The 16,895-nt window shown below is 31.3% G+C and overlaps 1 protein-coding gene across 1 annotated transcript in view; it reads right to left on the bottom strand.

The window, feature by feature from the left end:
- Positions 1-15,981, bottom strand: part of LOC111050809 (mRNA decay activator protein ZFP36L1) — a 94,611-nt gene extending 78,630 nt beyond the window's left edge. Inside the window, exon 1 of the mRNA XM_022337169.2 lies at positions 15,646-15,981. Coding sequence (XP_022192861.2) covers positions 15,646-15,720 — 75 coding nt within the window. The 5' untranslated portion in view covers positions 15,721-15,981. The remainder of the gene's footprint in view (positions 1-15,645) is intronic.
- Between the last annotated feature and the right edge of the window lie 914 nt (positions 15,982-16,895).

The following is a 16,895-nucleotide window of genomic DNA, read 5'->3' as shown; positions in this document are numbered from 1 at the left end:
GAAAATTCAAGAATGACGCATCATCACGTCTGAACTACTCAACTGATCAACTTGAAATTTTGCATATCGATTCTCAATTTACCAAGTATTTTTATAGACCTATTTTAAATTTTTCAAAATTTCAGTACGTCAAGTTTTCAGTTTGTCAAGTTCCTTATTAAACGCTTACGAAGCACGGGTTACCTGCTAGTCATGAATAAAACTAAATAAAAAACGTAGGGCGATAAACGATGTTTAAAAACATCGATGTTTACTGTTCGATGTTTTTCACTTATCGATGTTAGGATGAAAAAACATCGATGTTCAAAACATCGATGTTTTGTCTTTCGATACCCATCCCTACTAAATAGAGCTTCACAGAGCTTCAAAGTATAGGAAGGCTCTTAATACCGTACGTTTTCATTCAACCAATATTTAAAAGGCCGATGTTTACAGTTTCTTATTAGACCCTTGCGGAGCACGGGTTACCTGCTAATCTCAAATGAATTTTATTATTTTATTATATTATATTATTATTTTATTTGAATTTATTATATTGGGAGAATGAGATTCTTCTCATCAGACTTTTCAATATTGAAGGAATCGATCGATCCCGTTTTTTATTCATAGTTGAACATTTTCCATTGTGTTCTATTCAAAGCTACATTGAACCACATTCAAGATGCTGTATGCTGAGCTTTTATAAATTGAGACTCACCTCAAACTGACAGAACTCCTCATTAAATTAAATTAATGCTTACCATTCAATCAATACTGCCGGTTTGAAGTGAATCTCGCTAAACTTGGTACTCAGCATCTTGGACAATAAATTTTAAAATTATTGCATTTTATTTCTCTCATAGTGTCAACGTTTTGTTACATCAACTAACGTAGTAACTAGTAAGAAAATACTTCCTTCTTCTTCTTCTTCTTGACTTCTTATTCTTTTTCTTCTTCTTGACTTCTTCTTCATCTACGCTCTTCTTCTACTTCATCTTCTTCTTGCCATAGTTTTCACGTTTTTGTTGAAGTACTAAGTTATCGAGTTTACTTCTAACTAGTAGTTCTGTGAACAGTAGACCTCACGCAGTATTCTCATCGACAAGTACCTGATTGAAACTATAGACCTTATGGAAATACAGCTAGACTGGCTTCTCCACACATCTGTGTAATCACTTGTCAGCTGATTTATGATGAATAATTCTATAGTCTGATTTTTACTCTAATATTGGCGTATGAAGGAGGCTCCTTTTTCCTTTTATATTATCCTTGAAATGCAAAATTTCCAAAAACCTTGTATATACGTCGACGCGCAATTTAAAAAGGAACATACCTTTCAAATTTCATGAATATCTATTACCGCGTTTCGCCGTAAATGCGCAACATATAAACATTTAAACATTAAGAGAAATGTCAAACCGTCGACTTAAATCTTAGACCTCACTTCCCTCGGTCAATTATTGAGGAGTTTTATTAATATTTATTGTCCATCATTTGTGGTATAAATAATACTTATTTCACATTCTATTGAGTTCACAATCATCGAGAAATGAGTATTTTATTTTTGATTGTATGCTGATTTCAAGAATCGAAAAATCATCTTCAAACATTTTGCAAGTATATTTGCCTGGTTATTCAGTACCAGAATTTGGGAACTTTATAATTTATTCTTGATTATTCATTACTATACTTTTGTACATCTAATCAATACTTCCTACAAACCTTTAAATGATTGATAGGGATTTAGTACTTATAATATGAACATAATTTATTTGTAAATATCAGGTTTCATTGCTCTTCAATATAATTATCTCGTATAAAATCAAGTACTTTACACTTACTTACCTCAAATATAGTTTATATGTGTATCACGTCATAGCAGAGAAAGGATTGTTACACTCTATGGTTACAGCTTACAATAAACAATCAATGTATAGCTATTCTATGATTTCAATTATGTTTGTCAAGTAAGTTAAATTCATGTGTATCATTCATATGTCATATCAAATTCTACACTTGCTTTCAGTATCAAGTTCATGTTTAAAAAAGCAGAAAATTCAGCCAATTAAAACTATCAACTTTTATTAATTCATCTTTTAATTTTTGAGTTTTGAGAGTGCACATCTCTCCATTTTTTCTAAGGATATCATAGGTTAGATGGTTACTGTTGAGGAAAATTATGATCTCCCATAAAGTTTCCAAAAGCAGATCCAGAGTTTCACAAAAAATCGATTCATGGAAAGAAATCGGTCGCAAAATCCATGGGAAAAGTGAACATCCCGTCTTTCTCATATCGATTGAAAGCAGAGTTGAAGTATTCATTGCAGCCTTATCTCTAGTTAGCAACGTATAGATTCCCTTTATAACTCGCAAAGCAATTATTCGTTTAATGTTCTTGAACTCATTAGAATTCCATGCACCAATTGGATGGACTTGGAATGTTTTCGATTCAGCCGTGAGAACAGTAAACAAAAATGGAAGTTGTATCTGCCCAGTCAAGGATGGAAAAGTAATATTATTGAAAATTGAGATAATAGTGAAAAGGACAATACTTTTTATGATTTGGTGATTGATAAAATTTGACTAACAAATAAATCAACAATTTTTGGTAATATTAATTGTGTAAAAATTATTAAAACTTGTCAATTTTTATATTATTTTTCTGTGTATCTATATTTTGTTTATCAAGTACTTGACTATTGATAAAATTCAACATCCATAGATTATTTACCATATATCAACAGAATTGTTTCATTTGTACTGCTGTTATTAGATTTAAAAAATTTATTTCTCATTTTTAGATCTCATGGCTGGAGCTCAAGGCTTTCTTTTTCCAGTCACGCCAAAAACTATTTAATTTTATGATTATTTTGTTTGTAAAAATATTTCTTGTATTTGGCAATAAATTCATTATTCATTATTCAAGTAGTGAATTTCAATTATCTTAAAGAAATTCTGTAAAGGAGTATATTATAACAAAACAATGTGTTTTGAGTTTGTAATCTATAATACAAAGAATAATATATTATTATAATATATAATATATCCATGATAATACAGGAAGAATATTGGCTTATACACGTAAGGGATAAAAAATTCACGTATGACGCATCATCACGTCTGAACTACTGGATTGATTAACTTGAAATTTTGCTTATAGATACTTCATTTACCGAGGTTGGTTATAGACCTATTTTAAATACTTCAAGATCTGAGTAAGTCCAGTTTGTCTAGTTTTTAATCAGCCTCTTGCGGCGCATGGGTTATCTGCTAGTTAAAAATATTCTCTGTATGGGTTTCATGACAAAATTGTAATACAGTCTACAGCTATATAGATATTACGACAATTCATTAATTTATTTATTTATTTACAGTGCAAATAACACTAATGTAATAACATTGAAAATTAAAATAATAAGGTAGTCCTTGTGCTATTTTTCTTCAAAATTTATAGGTGACAAAGTCCAAGATAAGGTTAGAATTTCACGTGTATAATTTTTATAAAATTTTGGTACAAAATAAACATAAAAACTATAAATTTTGAATTTAGATGGCTTGAATTGATAAATTAATCAGAAATATTCCACTCAATTACCACTTTCAACGAATTACCAATTACCAATTTCTCAATATTGAGCTATTTGAGAAATTTGGAACTATTCAAGAAACACAAACTCGTAAACACTGATACAATAATAAGCTATTACTGTATTGTAAATTGGGAAGTTAGATAAATTTTCAAGATTGTACGAGATTGGTGTTTTTTCAATGAGGACAAATCATAAGGAACAAACTAGAAAACAATAAGTTAATTAAAACTGATCAAATAAAAAAAATTTCTCCAAGTATTACGAGATACGAGATTCAGGTTTGTTTTTACGACAAATCATAAAATAGCATGTATCAATCATGAAAATAAAACCATAGAGAAACGATAGCATAAGTAGATATCCCATGGTATAGGGCGTTTATGTCGCAACTTTTACTGTTATCCCAAGCCGATAGCAGAACGTAGTTCTTTCCCGTGAAGCTGTGTGACACTGGTAATCTCTCATACTGTGCCGTTCATACACTCTCACCCCAACAAAACAGTAAAAATCGACAATAATCGACAGTAATCGGCTTGAGATAACAGTAAAAGTTGCGACATAAATTCCCTATACCATGGGATATCTACTTACGCTATTTTTTCTCTATGATAAAACATAAAAAATCGAGGCCCGGTTGCACAGCAGTCGGTTAAATTTTAACCGTGATTAATTTCACGAGAACCAATCCGAGAAGGCCTTTTTGATAAGACGGCTTCTCTGATTGGTTCTCGTGGGATTGATTAATCACTATTAAAATTCAACCGGCTTTTGTGCGACCGGCACTAAGTTGATTGATAAATTGGATGTGAATAAGTTTACAAAAATAGTCTCAAAAAATGTTAGTGTTTGACCTTGAGTTATTATTTGTCAAAATTCCATTTCAGTTGTTGATGGCCGAAACTATTCATATTTTTATTTCTCAAATCGTCAACCCCCTAATCGTCAACTATACTGGACTGATGTATAATTGAGGTTTAGCAATAATGTTTCTATGCATTTAAGGAACAATTTGGGAAAGTTATTACCATGAATTATTGATCTAATGAAGGGTATCTGTGTTTTGATGACAATTACCACAAATTATAGCAAGTTAAACCGTTAGGAGTTCAGGTGGATAAACGTTGTCTGTAAATATATTATTTCGTGGCTCCCTTTTGGATTCTATTTTTCTGGTTTTATATCATCTTCTTAGTTTCTCTCTCCTTTTTATCATCTTCTTCTTTCAGCTATTATCCTTCTGTAGATTTCCATTCCTTCAAATAAAATTGACAAATGAAGCCTCATGACTACTTCATTTTTATTTTCGTCTTTGTTACATTTCATCGTTTTTTCTTTCTTCTTCAATATTTTATGAATTCCTACCTTCTCCTTCTTTCTTCAATTCCTTTCATTCCATCCTTCTCTATCCCCTACATCATATCTTCTCCTCCTTCTCCTATCACTCGTCGTTTCCTACTTCCCTTTTTCTCATAATTCTGAATTAATTCTTCTTGTTTGACCTCTCAGACTTGTCTGAGAGTTTTTCAAATTGCTTTATACTTTCTCTTCTTGATCTTGATCTTCGTCTTCGTCTTCTTCTTCTTCTTCTTCTTCTTCTTCTTCTTCTTCTTCTTCTTCTTCTTCTTCTTCTTCTTCACCCTTTCTTCCTCACTGTACTCTTGTACAACCCTCTTTTATTCTTCGCTTTCAACTCCTTCATTTTCTCCCTAATCTTTCAATTTCTTCTTCAATATCAATTCCTTCTCCTATGTCTCTATTCCAACCTTCATTTGCTTGCTTCCCCCTTCTCATTTCTTCCATTCTTATTCTTAGTGTCTCTTCTCTGTTTCTTGTACATTTATCTTATCTTTCTCTCTATGTATCTTTTATCCCATTATTTTCCTCTGTGAGATTTCTTCTTTTTTAAGTTAGTTAAATCTCATTTTTTCAATGTCTAATTCCTCTCAACGTATCCTTCCTTTTTTCTTCCTCTTTTTATTTCCTACTTACCTCCTCATCCTTCTCCTCGTCATTCCCTCCTCCTCTTCCTCTTCCTTCTTTTTTATAGTTCCAGCTTCCCTTCTCACTCTCTCTTTTGGTAGAGAGTAAGTGGGGAGGATATTTTTAATATTCTTTCAGAAGAATGGACATTGATATGTCCAAAGCTCCGCCAATTTATTTAGATGCATAACAATTTAATTATTATCTATAGTTATTATATTACAAATTGCTTTTTCATATCATATACAGTTCAATAATTATTTTCTTAGTCTATATTATGTAAATTCATCTATAATTTTGCTGTATTGTAAGCTATTGTATATAAGTGTATAAGCCAGTATATATTGTAATCTACATAAATAAAGTACTCAATCAATCAATCTCTCTTCTTTTGTATGCTTATCAACTACATTAATATTGTTTTTCATTCGTTGCAAATGAAGGACAGGTCTTTCCATTTTTTTCATATTTTCTTCACCATTTACATCTTCTTTCTCTTCTTCTATATCCTCTTTTCCCTCTTCCTCTTTTTATTTATTCTAGTCTTCCACTCTCTCTTCTTCTCCTCCTCCCACTATTTCCTCTTCTTCAACATTCGTTGCGAATAAAGAACAGGTCTTTACATTTTTTCATATTTTCTTCACCATTTACATCTTCTTTCTCTTCTTCTATATCCTCTTTTCCCTCTTCCTCTTTTTATTTATTCTAGTCTTCCACTCTCTCTTCTTCTCATCCCACTATTTCCTCTTCTTCAACATTCGTTGCGAATAAAGAACAGGTCTTTCCATTTTTTCATATTTTCTTCACCATTTACATCTTCTTTCTCTTCTTCTATATCCTCTTTTCCCTCTTCCTCTTTTTATTTATTCTAGTCTTCCACTCTCTCTTCTTCTCCTCCTCCCACTATTTCCTCTTCTTCAACATTCGTTGCGAATAAAGAACAGGTCTTTACATTTTTTCATATTTTCTTCACCATTTACATCTTCTTTCTCTTCTTCTATATCCTCTTTTCCCTCTTCCTCTTTTTATTTATTCTAGTCTTCCACTCTCTCTTCTTCTCCTCCCACTATTTCCTCTTCTTCTCCTCCTTCTTCATTTTTTCTCCATCTTCTTATTCTTATTCTAATCCACTTCACGCTAACCTAGTAAATAATTCACTATACTGTAATCGCCCACCTATTATAAGTAACCGATTCATTTCTTATAAATATTTTCTTCTATTAACCAGTCAGTCTAAATCGAGATGTGTTCAGCCTGTAAAACTCAACACGCTATCATCGATTTGTGTTCTGTGTTTTGTGTTGATGTCTATTTTTGTATTGAATTGTTTTTTCAGTGTATTCTTGTTAGTTGTTAGTTGTTGCTTATGCATGAAATAATGACCCGTTATTTGGGAGGCCGATTATTCTTTGTTTCGTGAAGGCTGGCTGATTATTCACCTCAAGGGTGTCTATGAGACATCGACGCAGTATAAGAAATAGACAAAAAAAACACTCTTCGAGACTCATGTCACGTTCAATGTCTTCAATTGTTTGGATGGTACAATTCGAATAACTTGGCACCAATCAGGTCCTGATTATAATATCCAAACTAATTTTCATTCATTTTTTCATAATAATTCATTTATTGTATAAAACACTATAATCTTAATACAATTGGAGGAAAAAACTATCCTTCTTACACTGCAACAACAATCATGTCCTGATTATTGACCGAGCAAAGTGAGGTCTAAGATTCAAGTCGACGGTTTGGCATTTCTCTTAATGTTTATATGTTTTTATGTTGCGCATTTTCGGCGAACCGCGGTAATAGATTTTCATGAAATTTGACAGGTATATTATAATCAACAACAATCATGTCCTGATTATTGACCGAGCGAAGTGAGGTCTAAGATTCAAGTCGACGGTTTGGCATTTCTCTTAATGTTTAAATGTTTATATGTTGCGCATTTACAGCGAACCGCGGTAATAGATTATCATGAAATTTGACAGGTATGTTCCTTTTTTAATTGCGCGTCGACGTATATACAAGGTTTCTGGAAATTTTGCATTTCAAGGATAATATAAAAGGAAAAAGGAGCCTCCTTCATATGCCAATATTAGAGTAAAAATCAGACTATAGAATTATTCATCATAAATCAGCTGACAAGTGATTACACAGATGTGTGGAGAAGCCAGTCTATTGCTGTATTTACATAATGTGTATAGTTTCAATCAGGTACTTGTGGATGAGACTACTGTGTGAGGTCTACTGTTCACAGAACTACTAGTAATATACCTCCAAAGATTTTTTCGAAAATAGTTTTTTCGATTTTGGATTTCGGTTCGGTATCTTTAGGTTGCTTAATATACTATAATTTCTATAAGAAGTTACTCATATAGTAGGAAGTGGAGATGTAAAGCTGCGTTTACACCAATATACCTTTTATTCTATTAAATTGAGCATAACCTATACACATGATGAACATATGTGTTTGTCAAGTTGCGTTCAATCTAATAGAATCTATAAGGATCAAGTTATTAACAGTTTGTTAAAAACTTTGGTGTAAACTCAGCTTTACATCTTCACTTCCTAAATTCAGTTGTATTGTTCAAAACTATCCCCAACTAATTTTGAATTTGAATGAATGTATTTTTGAATTGGCATGGAGTCGGAGTAAATTGAACGATTTTACACTTAATTTTGAAGATGAAGAACATCTTCATCTTCAAACATCGGCATGAAATACCCTTTTTTTTGAAACATCTCAAACAACTAGTTTTCAGTTTTTTTCTAGTTTAGAAAAGGGTACTTCAAATTTTATATTGTTTTTATTAATTTTAATAAAGTATCCCAAACAACTGAAGTGATTTTACATAAAAAGTGTATTTTAATCTAGAAAGATAAGTTAGTACTGAAATGCTACTTCTTTTAATCTTATTTGAAAAATTATTCCCTCAAAATACATTGGCCTACCTACCTATGCTCACGATATTACAACACAAATACAAATAAATTCTATTTCCATTAATATACAAATAAACAATCTAATCAATAAAATGTACATAATATTCAAAAATACAATATATGAAATTTACTACAAATATAAATAAATTGCATTTTTTCGGAAATTAACCTACTCAACTATAGGAAACCCATGTTCTAGAGCAGGTGATTATCAAAAATATCAAATTCTATGACTATCAATTGCCTGATATCTTACTATTTCTATCTCTTGTATCTCGAGATAGAAGATAGGTTGATAGGAAAGTATTTTCTCAGAAATTTTATCAACTACTGTCTCTGGAGATTATTTTATACCTTATAATACATCAATGATACCACATTATCATTACGACATCATATTATCGCTGTATTTTATAATACTGTTTCTTGAGATGGAGTTCATTCAGGTTGATAGAAAATGTTTCCCCGAAAATTACTGTCAATAATCGGAAAAATTATCAATACTCGAAATTTAGTGGCAATAATTTAATTGCCAATTACTAGAATATTTTGTCAAGTACTGTATGTGACTTAATATTATACTATGATACAGATATATTGAAGAAATATGACAGGTCAATGATATCTCAACATTTTTATCTCAAAGATCTGAACTTGGTTGGTTCGGTCTAGTTTCGTAATATTCCACTGAAATATTTCAAATAATAATGGTGATAAACTGAGATGTTAACTGGCATCCCAATCACCTCTTATCAAAGCAAATAGCGCAGTAAAACAGATGCAATGAGCGTAAACTAATTGATAAGCTACATTAAAATACTAAAAAACAAAGTGTCTTTCAGAGAGTTTATTGGTTTATTGCTCCACTATCTGTCTCTAATCTGTCTCTCTCTCTCTCTCTCTCTCTCTCTCTCTCTCTCTCTCTCTCTCTCTCTCTCTCTCTCTCTCTCTCTCTCTCATTTGGTAGAGAGTTAGTGGGAAGAATATTCTTTCCAAAGAATAGACATTGATATGTCCAAAGCTCCGCCAATTTATGTAGATGCATAACAATATTATCTATTTTATCTATAGTTATTACAAATTGTTTTTTTTTTCATATTATATACAGCTCAATTAATATTTCCTTAATTTATATTTTGTTAATTCATCTATAATTTTGCTGTATTGTAAGCTATTGTATATAAGTGTATAAGCCGGTATATATTGTAATCTACATAAATAAAGTACCTAATCAATCAATCAATCTCTCTTTCTCCCTCTTTTAGTCTTGTATGAATATATTTCTCACTTTATTTTGTTTTCATGTGTTATATTGGTTTGAATTTTAGCTCTTAATTCTATTGCAATCATCTATTTTTTTCATAGCCATAGTTTTGAATCTCTATTGAAAAATCATTTTTGTAAAAATTTATTTTGTATTAGTTATTAATTTGAAGCTTACATTTTGTTCTTTTTTAAAAAAATGTATATTATAATCTTGATTTTGTATTTCATAGTATTAATTTGTATGAAATGTCGAGGGTTTTGTGGACCTGTAGTCCTAACTCCGCCCTCAATAAAGGCAATCAATCAATCAATCTTTCTCTCTCTTTCCCTTTGTCCTGCTTGCAATGAATTGCATGCAATGAATTCTTCAGCTGACTAAATCACAACAATTTTTTTCTCATGTACTTTCAATGTTATCTGTTAGCCTATATCCTGAAAAAGAACGAAGGAGTGAGTCAATTTAGTTGTCCAACAAACTTGACCTGTAAAAAGGTTCGAAGAATACGTATTCAAAGTTTGAAGCTGATTAATCAATTCGTTCGAAAGTTATTGTAGAACATACAAACAGAAGGACAACGACTTTGGCCTTGAGTGATTCAAAAAGTGAGAACTTATCTACTTTTTGTGTAGTTGAAAGTTGATATTGTGGTAATTATTCATATTAAAAATAAAAACTAAGAAATTGTCAACACAGATTTATTGATAGTTAGAAAGAGTTTATCAGAGATCGACAATGGTGTAACAACCAAAACCGGTCTTTCTAACTATCAATAAATCTGTGTTTTTTTGACAATTTCTTAGCTTTTATAATTAACATCAATAATTACCACAATATCAACTACTCAACTACACAAAAAATAAAAAAAGCTCTCACTTTTGACTCACTCAAGGCCAAAGTCGTTGTTCGTCTTTTGTACGTTCTACGATAACTTTGGAAAGAATTGATTAATCCGCTTCAAATTTTGAACTCGTATTCTTCGAACCTTTTGACAGGTCAAGTTCGTTGTACAACAAAATCGATTCACTCCTTATTTATTTATACCGTACACTTGTATACATGATTATTACATAATATATCTATCACAGTTATACGGTATATGCTTGTAACTATTATATAAATACTGTTTCTATATACGAATATCATTTGTTGGAAACATATCAAATGATGATTAAGATGATAGCCTAAGTATAAACTTATTTGAATGAAAAAGACTAAGAAATTGTCAAAAAACCACAGATTTATTGATACTTAGAAAGACCGGTTTCGGTTATTACACTATTGTCAATCTCTGATAAACTAAAACTAAATACAAGAGCATTATGAGAGCAATATATAATACAAGAGCAATACATTCAATATGGATAATTACCACAATATCAACTTCTCAACTACACAAAAAGTGGAATACAAGAGCAGCAGAATTTATACTATTAGGCAAGAAAAAAAATTAATGAATAAACTTATTTATGTATACCATACACTTATTGTATACAAGATTATTATTTTAATTAGCGAATGGCTTGAATTGTGGGGAGACCCGTCCGAAGAAGTTCCACTTCTTATCAAGAGTATAGATGATAATAATTGTCACTTATTTATTATAATTGTGATAAATTATAATTATTATAATTTATATATAATTGTCACAATTGTTTATTGAAGAGGTTGGAATGGCATTTGAATGCTGTATCTATTAGAGAGACACGGAGGGACACCGGAAGTGGAGGGAGACCGGAAGTAGGTTGACATTGACCCTTTAACATTCGAATGTGTTATCATTGCGAATTGAAACAAAACAATGATTGGCCAAAGACGACAGCCTTGTCTAGGAAAGGCTGAGGACAGATCCATAGACGCTGATTTGCATCTAATTGAAGATATTTACTTTAAACTGTTTGGATTCATTGTAAATAGCATCAAAGCTTTCCATTCAACGTATGCTAGAAGTTGGAAGTGAATCTCAGAATATGTGGTTTCTGTTTTTCAGTCACTGTGATGAGTAAAAATGTACCATAAATGTTATCTAGATTTTTGGATTGGAGATTTCAATTGTTTTTGGTCATCAAAATTAATTCATTACTACTATTGTATTCAATGTTCTGAAAGAAGTACGGTATCATGTTGAATATTAAATACACTAGAGTAGGCCTAATCACAGAGAATCATTACTACTCTTATTATATTTTAAATATAATAAGCTTACAGTAGCTTATTTATTCAATGAACGTTTTTTTTCTATTCTAATCTATATCAAATTTGGTAGAGAGTTAGTGGGGAGGATATTTTTAATATTCTTTCCGAAGAATGGACATTGATATGTCCAAAGCTCCGCCAATTTATGTAGATGCATAACAATATAATTATTATCTATAGTTATTATATTACAAATTGCTTTTTCATATCATATACAGTTCAATAATTATTTTCTTAGTCTATATCATGTAAATTCATCTATAATTTTGCTGTATTGTAAGCTATTGTATATAAGTGTATGAGACAGTATATATTGTAATCTACATAAATAAAGTACTCAAATCAAATCAAACAAGACTGGTTTCAGCTACAGTAACTATAAAACCAGATGTTTATATAGTTACTGTAGTTTTAGCGAGAATTTAAGTAGCCCCATCAAAATACTTGATTGAAAAATACAGTAGAGTATTTTTGATAAGTGGAGGGCAAAGTTAGAGAGATTATGCGCAGATATGTTCATTAATTGAATGCATAAGTATTGAATATAATCAAGTTTACTTGAATAAATCAAACATACACAGTATTTTATATGAGATAAAAGTGATTGAAACTTCATGAACCGAAAATTTTAGAATCGAATTAAAAATATTGGATTGATAGGAGGTATAGTTATTTGTGCAACTAGTGCGCAAAGTGACAGTTTGCTGCACCGAAAGAAACGTTTACGCCCGAGCCGTAGGCGAGGGCGGAATGGTTTGTTGTGAGTGCAGCAGAGGAACTTTGCGCACGTATTTCACATTAAGTTTTTCCTACAGTTACCATTGAATATGAAAAGTGGGTAATTATGGGTAAAATTGCCTGAAATGCATCAAATGTTTTTCTGTGTAATTTTATTATTGATAAAAACCTTAATTTATTGTCAAATTGAATAAAAATGTTGTCCTTGGTTATAATATCTAATACTAATAATTAGCGCGTTGTGCTTGGTTGCACCTCTGCTCACTATAGCAGCCACAGCAGTCACTGTTACCAACTTCATTTTGATTTTGCTGCACTGTTGCTCCATATAACCTACTAAGTATTTTGCGTTGCCATGTTGCAAATCTGGAGTGCAGAAAAATTTTTCCCGCACTAGAGCGGAAAAGTGATTCTTTGCGTTCTGTAATCAGTGCAGCAATGGCCACTTTTCAACGTAACTGTTGGAAAATAATATATAATACAGCAGTATTATATTATTTTATCTACTACAATATAATTATATCATCACATTCACGGTAATACAAAATTAGAACACAGTCATAATAATAGTTATTTGTACGCAATAAAAAAACTCCAAATTTAAAGTAATATATAAAAACAGCAGTCTTTCCTCACTCAATTGAGTATTGCTAATAGTGATTAATGGATAGTAAGGTTTTGAATAGATGCAATTTAATCTAATATAGGCTATTCAATAGACCAACAGTTGAAGATTTAAATCAATTCATAAGGACATTGACATCTACAACGATTCATATTGCTCTCCAAAGTTCTTGAGTGATGAAATAGACTCAATCAGAATCACACAAGTAGGCTACATTCACAATCATAGAATGAACTAGGCTAGATATTTTGAATTTTCGAAACAATTTCAAAACATAGGGTGAAACATTCATTGTCAAAAACAAACGAAGTCTATTGAAAAACACACTGATGAAAAGTGTAAGAAGGAGAAGAAGAAAAAGAAAAAGAAGAAGAAAAAAAAAGAAAAAGAAGAAAAAGAAAAGGAAGAAAAAGAAGAAAAAGAAAAGGAAGAAAAAGAAGAAAAAGAAAAGGAAGAAAAAGAAAAAGAAGAAGAAGAAGATGATGAAGAAGAAGAAGAAGAAGAAGAAGAAGAAGAAGAAGAAGAAGAGAAGAAGAGAAGAAGAAGAAGAAGAGAAGAAGAAGAAAAGAAGACGTTTGTTTTGAAAAACCTATAACCTAAAAGTTTTCAAAAAAGAAGGAAGTAGATATGATTAGAATCGGTGTCGATAAAAATGGTGTATTGCGGTGCAAATCATCTCAAGGGGTAGCTGGCTAAATGCAGAACAAAACTCTCAATTTCAACGAGGCTAAACGAAGAACAAAACTCTCAATATTATTGTCGTTTATACGCAATTAATTTGCAAACAATCAAGCGCAATTTCGCTCAATCGTGGGATTTGTTAGACTATTATCGGAAAATCAAATAACTTACTTGAAACAATAAAGCGTGAAATAAAACTCTTGTGAAAATTGATCGAATAGAATGGGAAATTGTAGGACAATAGAGCTATTTCCAGTTCCTAGAATATGTTAAAGATCACTATCGGAAATTGTTAGAATGTAAATGTCATCGATTGCATTAATAGTACTTGAATAGCCTGTAAATGTCATATCTACTTCAATGTATTTCTATTTATTACTAACTGTATTCCTATTAATGTGACAAAAGGTATTAGAAGATAAAGTATTAAATTTGGATCCGAAAGAAATGTGGTTAAATTTGGAGTAGAGTACATTGAAAACTATCAATTATATTGCTCTATTTATGATAGTAATAGATCTTGGAAATGCGATAAATTTGGGAAAATCCCAAGTACACTAATTGAAAAACCAGAAATAATGATAAAAGATTGATAAAAGAATCAAGAATATTATTTAACTCATCTCTGGCATTGGTATTTGTTCCACTCATGGTCTATTTACTCCTATCAGTTAAGTTTGAATCTAAACAAATTATGAAAGATTATTTCTCTATCTAAAGATTATATTAATAATCTTTAGATTATTAATTATAGATTATTGATTATTATTAATAATCTATTTAAAGATTATTTATCAAGCAATATAATTATTGATAGTTTCCAATGTACGCTACTCCAAATTTAACCACATTTCTTTCGGATCCATTCTTTTTTTTCAAAAATTAAATTATGATAAGAGAGATGATTTGAAACACTTGAGGAATTGAATAGGAAATCGGAGAATAATCCAAAATCAATGTTTAGAAGATTAGGGCTTCACTTCTGCTCAAAGTTGAACTAATTTTGGGGATAAAAGTATTATTTTGCAATGAGTATTTTAAATCGTAAAATTGATTGATTTCAATGAATCTACTCATGAAACATTGCTGGAAACTTGAAAATTTAATAACTTTCTTGAAAATGGTAAACTATCAAAAATACTATACTTTCTGAATATGTTAAGGTAAGACGATAATGATACTGTATTAAAATTGAAATATAACCGGCATAAATATCTCTGAGTATGTTAATGATAATATAGATCGATATAAATAGTATAATTTGATTCCACTTTCAGAAAGATCCCCAAAATCTTAGACCTTGAAAAAACTTCAGCTTATCAGTTTCAGGAAGTACACTCATTGCAAAGTAGAGTTTTCAACAACAAACTTTTAAAAAACTACACAGGTCCTACCTGGTGGTGCACAATTCAAGCTGTGCTAATCCTCATGAATTGGAGATTCAAAAACAGTATACTATAATATAATATGAAAGTAATTAGGCTTCTCTAAAAGTTAGGAAACAAGACATTGTAAACTGGGGGTGCATTTGGGTTACAAGTTCTCTCCGAATTATTTGTGATTGTATTTTTTTAATTATAGACAAAACATTGATGACAGTGATTCTGATAACAATTTTAATAATTTTTCATGAATTTTAGACTCACCTGAAGTTGCCAAAGCAGTTCAAAATCGTTGACTGTGGTGGATGGAGACGAAGGCATGTGTGTAGCTGGAGACATTTTTCTCGAAAAAAATCACAATTGCACAAATTCACTGACACAAAACAATCACTTGAATTTCGACGGTGGTATATCTTTAGTCAAAAAAGCAAAACCTCCGTGATAAAAGACCCAGTAATTCACTACGTTGTTTGGTCAACACGTATGACTACGAACGGTCTCTAAGATGTAAGTTGCGCGGATGTCTCTCCAAGACTGACTTGAAGTCACTTCTTCAGGATAAAACTCTTCCCCATACGCCGAACGCGGAAATGAAGTTTTTCCCTTCCAGGTTCAGATCTGCTCTGTGGATTGGGGACTGAGCATGCGCAGTTGGGTTTCCACTACGGAAAGAAGTGCTCTGTTGCTGATTTTGCAACGGAATCGGTTGTGTTGCACAGCACACAGAACTGCTCTGTTGCAGATTAGTAGAGATTTGCAACGGAATTAGTCAACACTATTCTAATCATACATTATGAATAAACAATTTACAATAATCTATAAATTATATGGAATAGATAATCTATAGATTCTATAGAATCTATCATAGGATAAACGATCTATAGATTCTGCATATTCTATAGATTATATTGATTGTTTATTCTATGACTTTCTATCATATCATTCTATGACATTCTATAGTGAGGTCCACATTATAATGGCAGTAGATAGAGATGGGAGAATAGCGATGCCGATTCTCTGTATCAATTAATTATATTTCTACACTGTCAAAAACATAATTGGCATCGTTGTGGACCTAGAAAAGGATAGTACCACCGGCTTTGTCGAATGATAGACAAGGATAGCAAAACCAAAGTTGATCAAATACTGTCATTATAACGTGGACCTCACTATAGAGAGATGATTCTCTTTTAGCAGTGTCAGCATTGGGTAAATTGCTAGCATTCATGTTATCCATATGAGAATGCTGATAGTTTAAAGTGAATCTCTCTGTAAAGTAGAATTATTGCAGCTTGTAAGATTGTGAAGCTCATGGAGAGTCCTTTTGAATTTAATCACTGTTGACTTTTCAGTACTAATATTTCCAAAGATTTATTTGTATTTTCAAAAATAATTATTATTTCTGATTATAGACTGGAGCTGGTGAAATTGGAGAAGGCAGCACTTGAAGGTGAAGCTGTAAGCTCACATGGATAAGTTAAGCGACATGCTCACGGTTCTCCAGTTGGAAGGGT

The sequence above is a fragment of the Nilaparvata lugens genome, chromosome 11 (assembly GCF_014356525.2).
Source record: "Nilaparvata lugens isolate BPH chromosome 11, ASM1435652v1, whole genome shotgun sequence".
NCBI classification, from domain to species: Eukaryota; Metazoa; Arthropoda; class Insecta; order Hemiptera; family Delphacidae; genus Nilaparvata; species Nilaparvata lugens.
The sequence above is the reverse complement of the archived record's forward strand: the minus strand, read 5'-3'. Positions and strand labels throughout refer to the sequence as shown.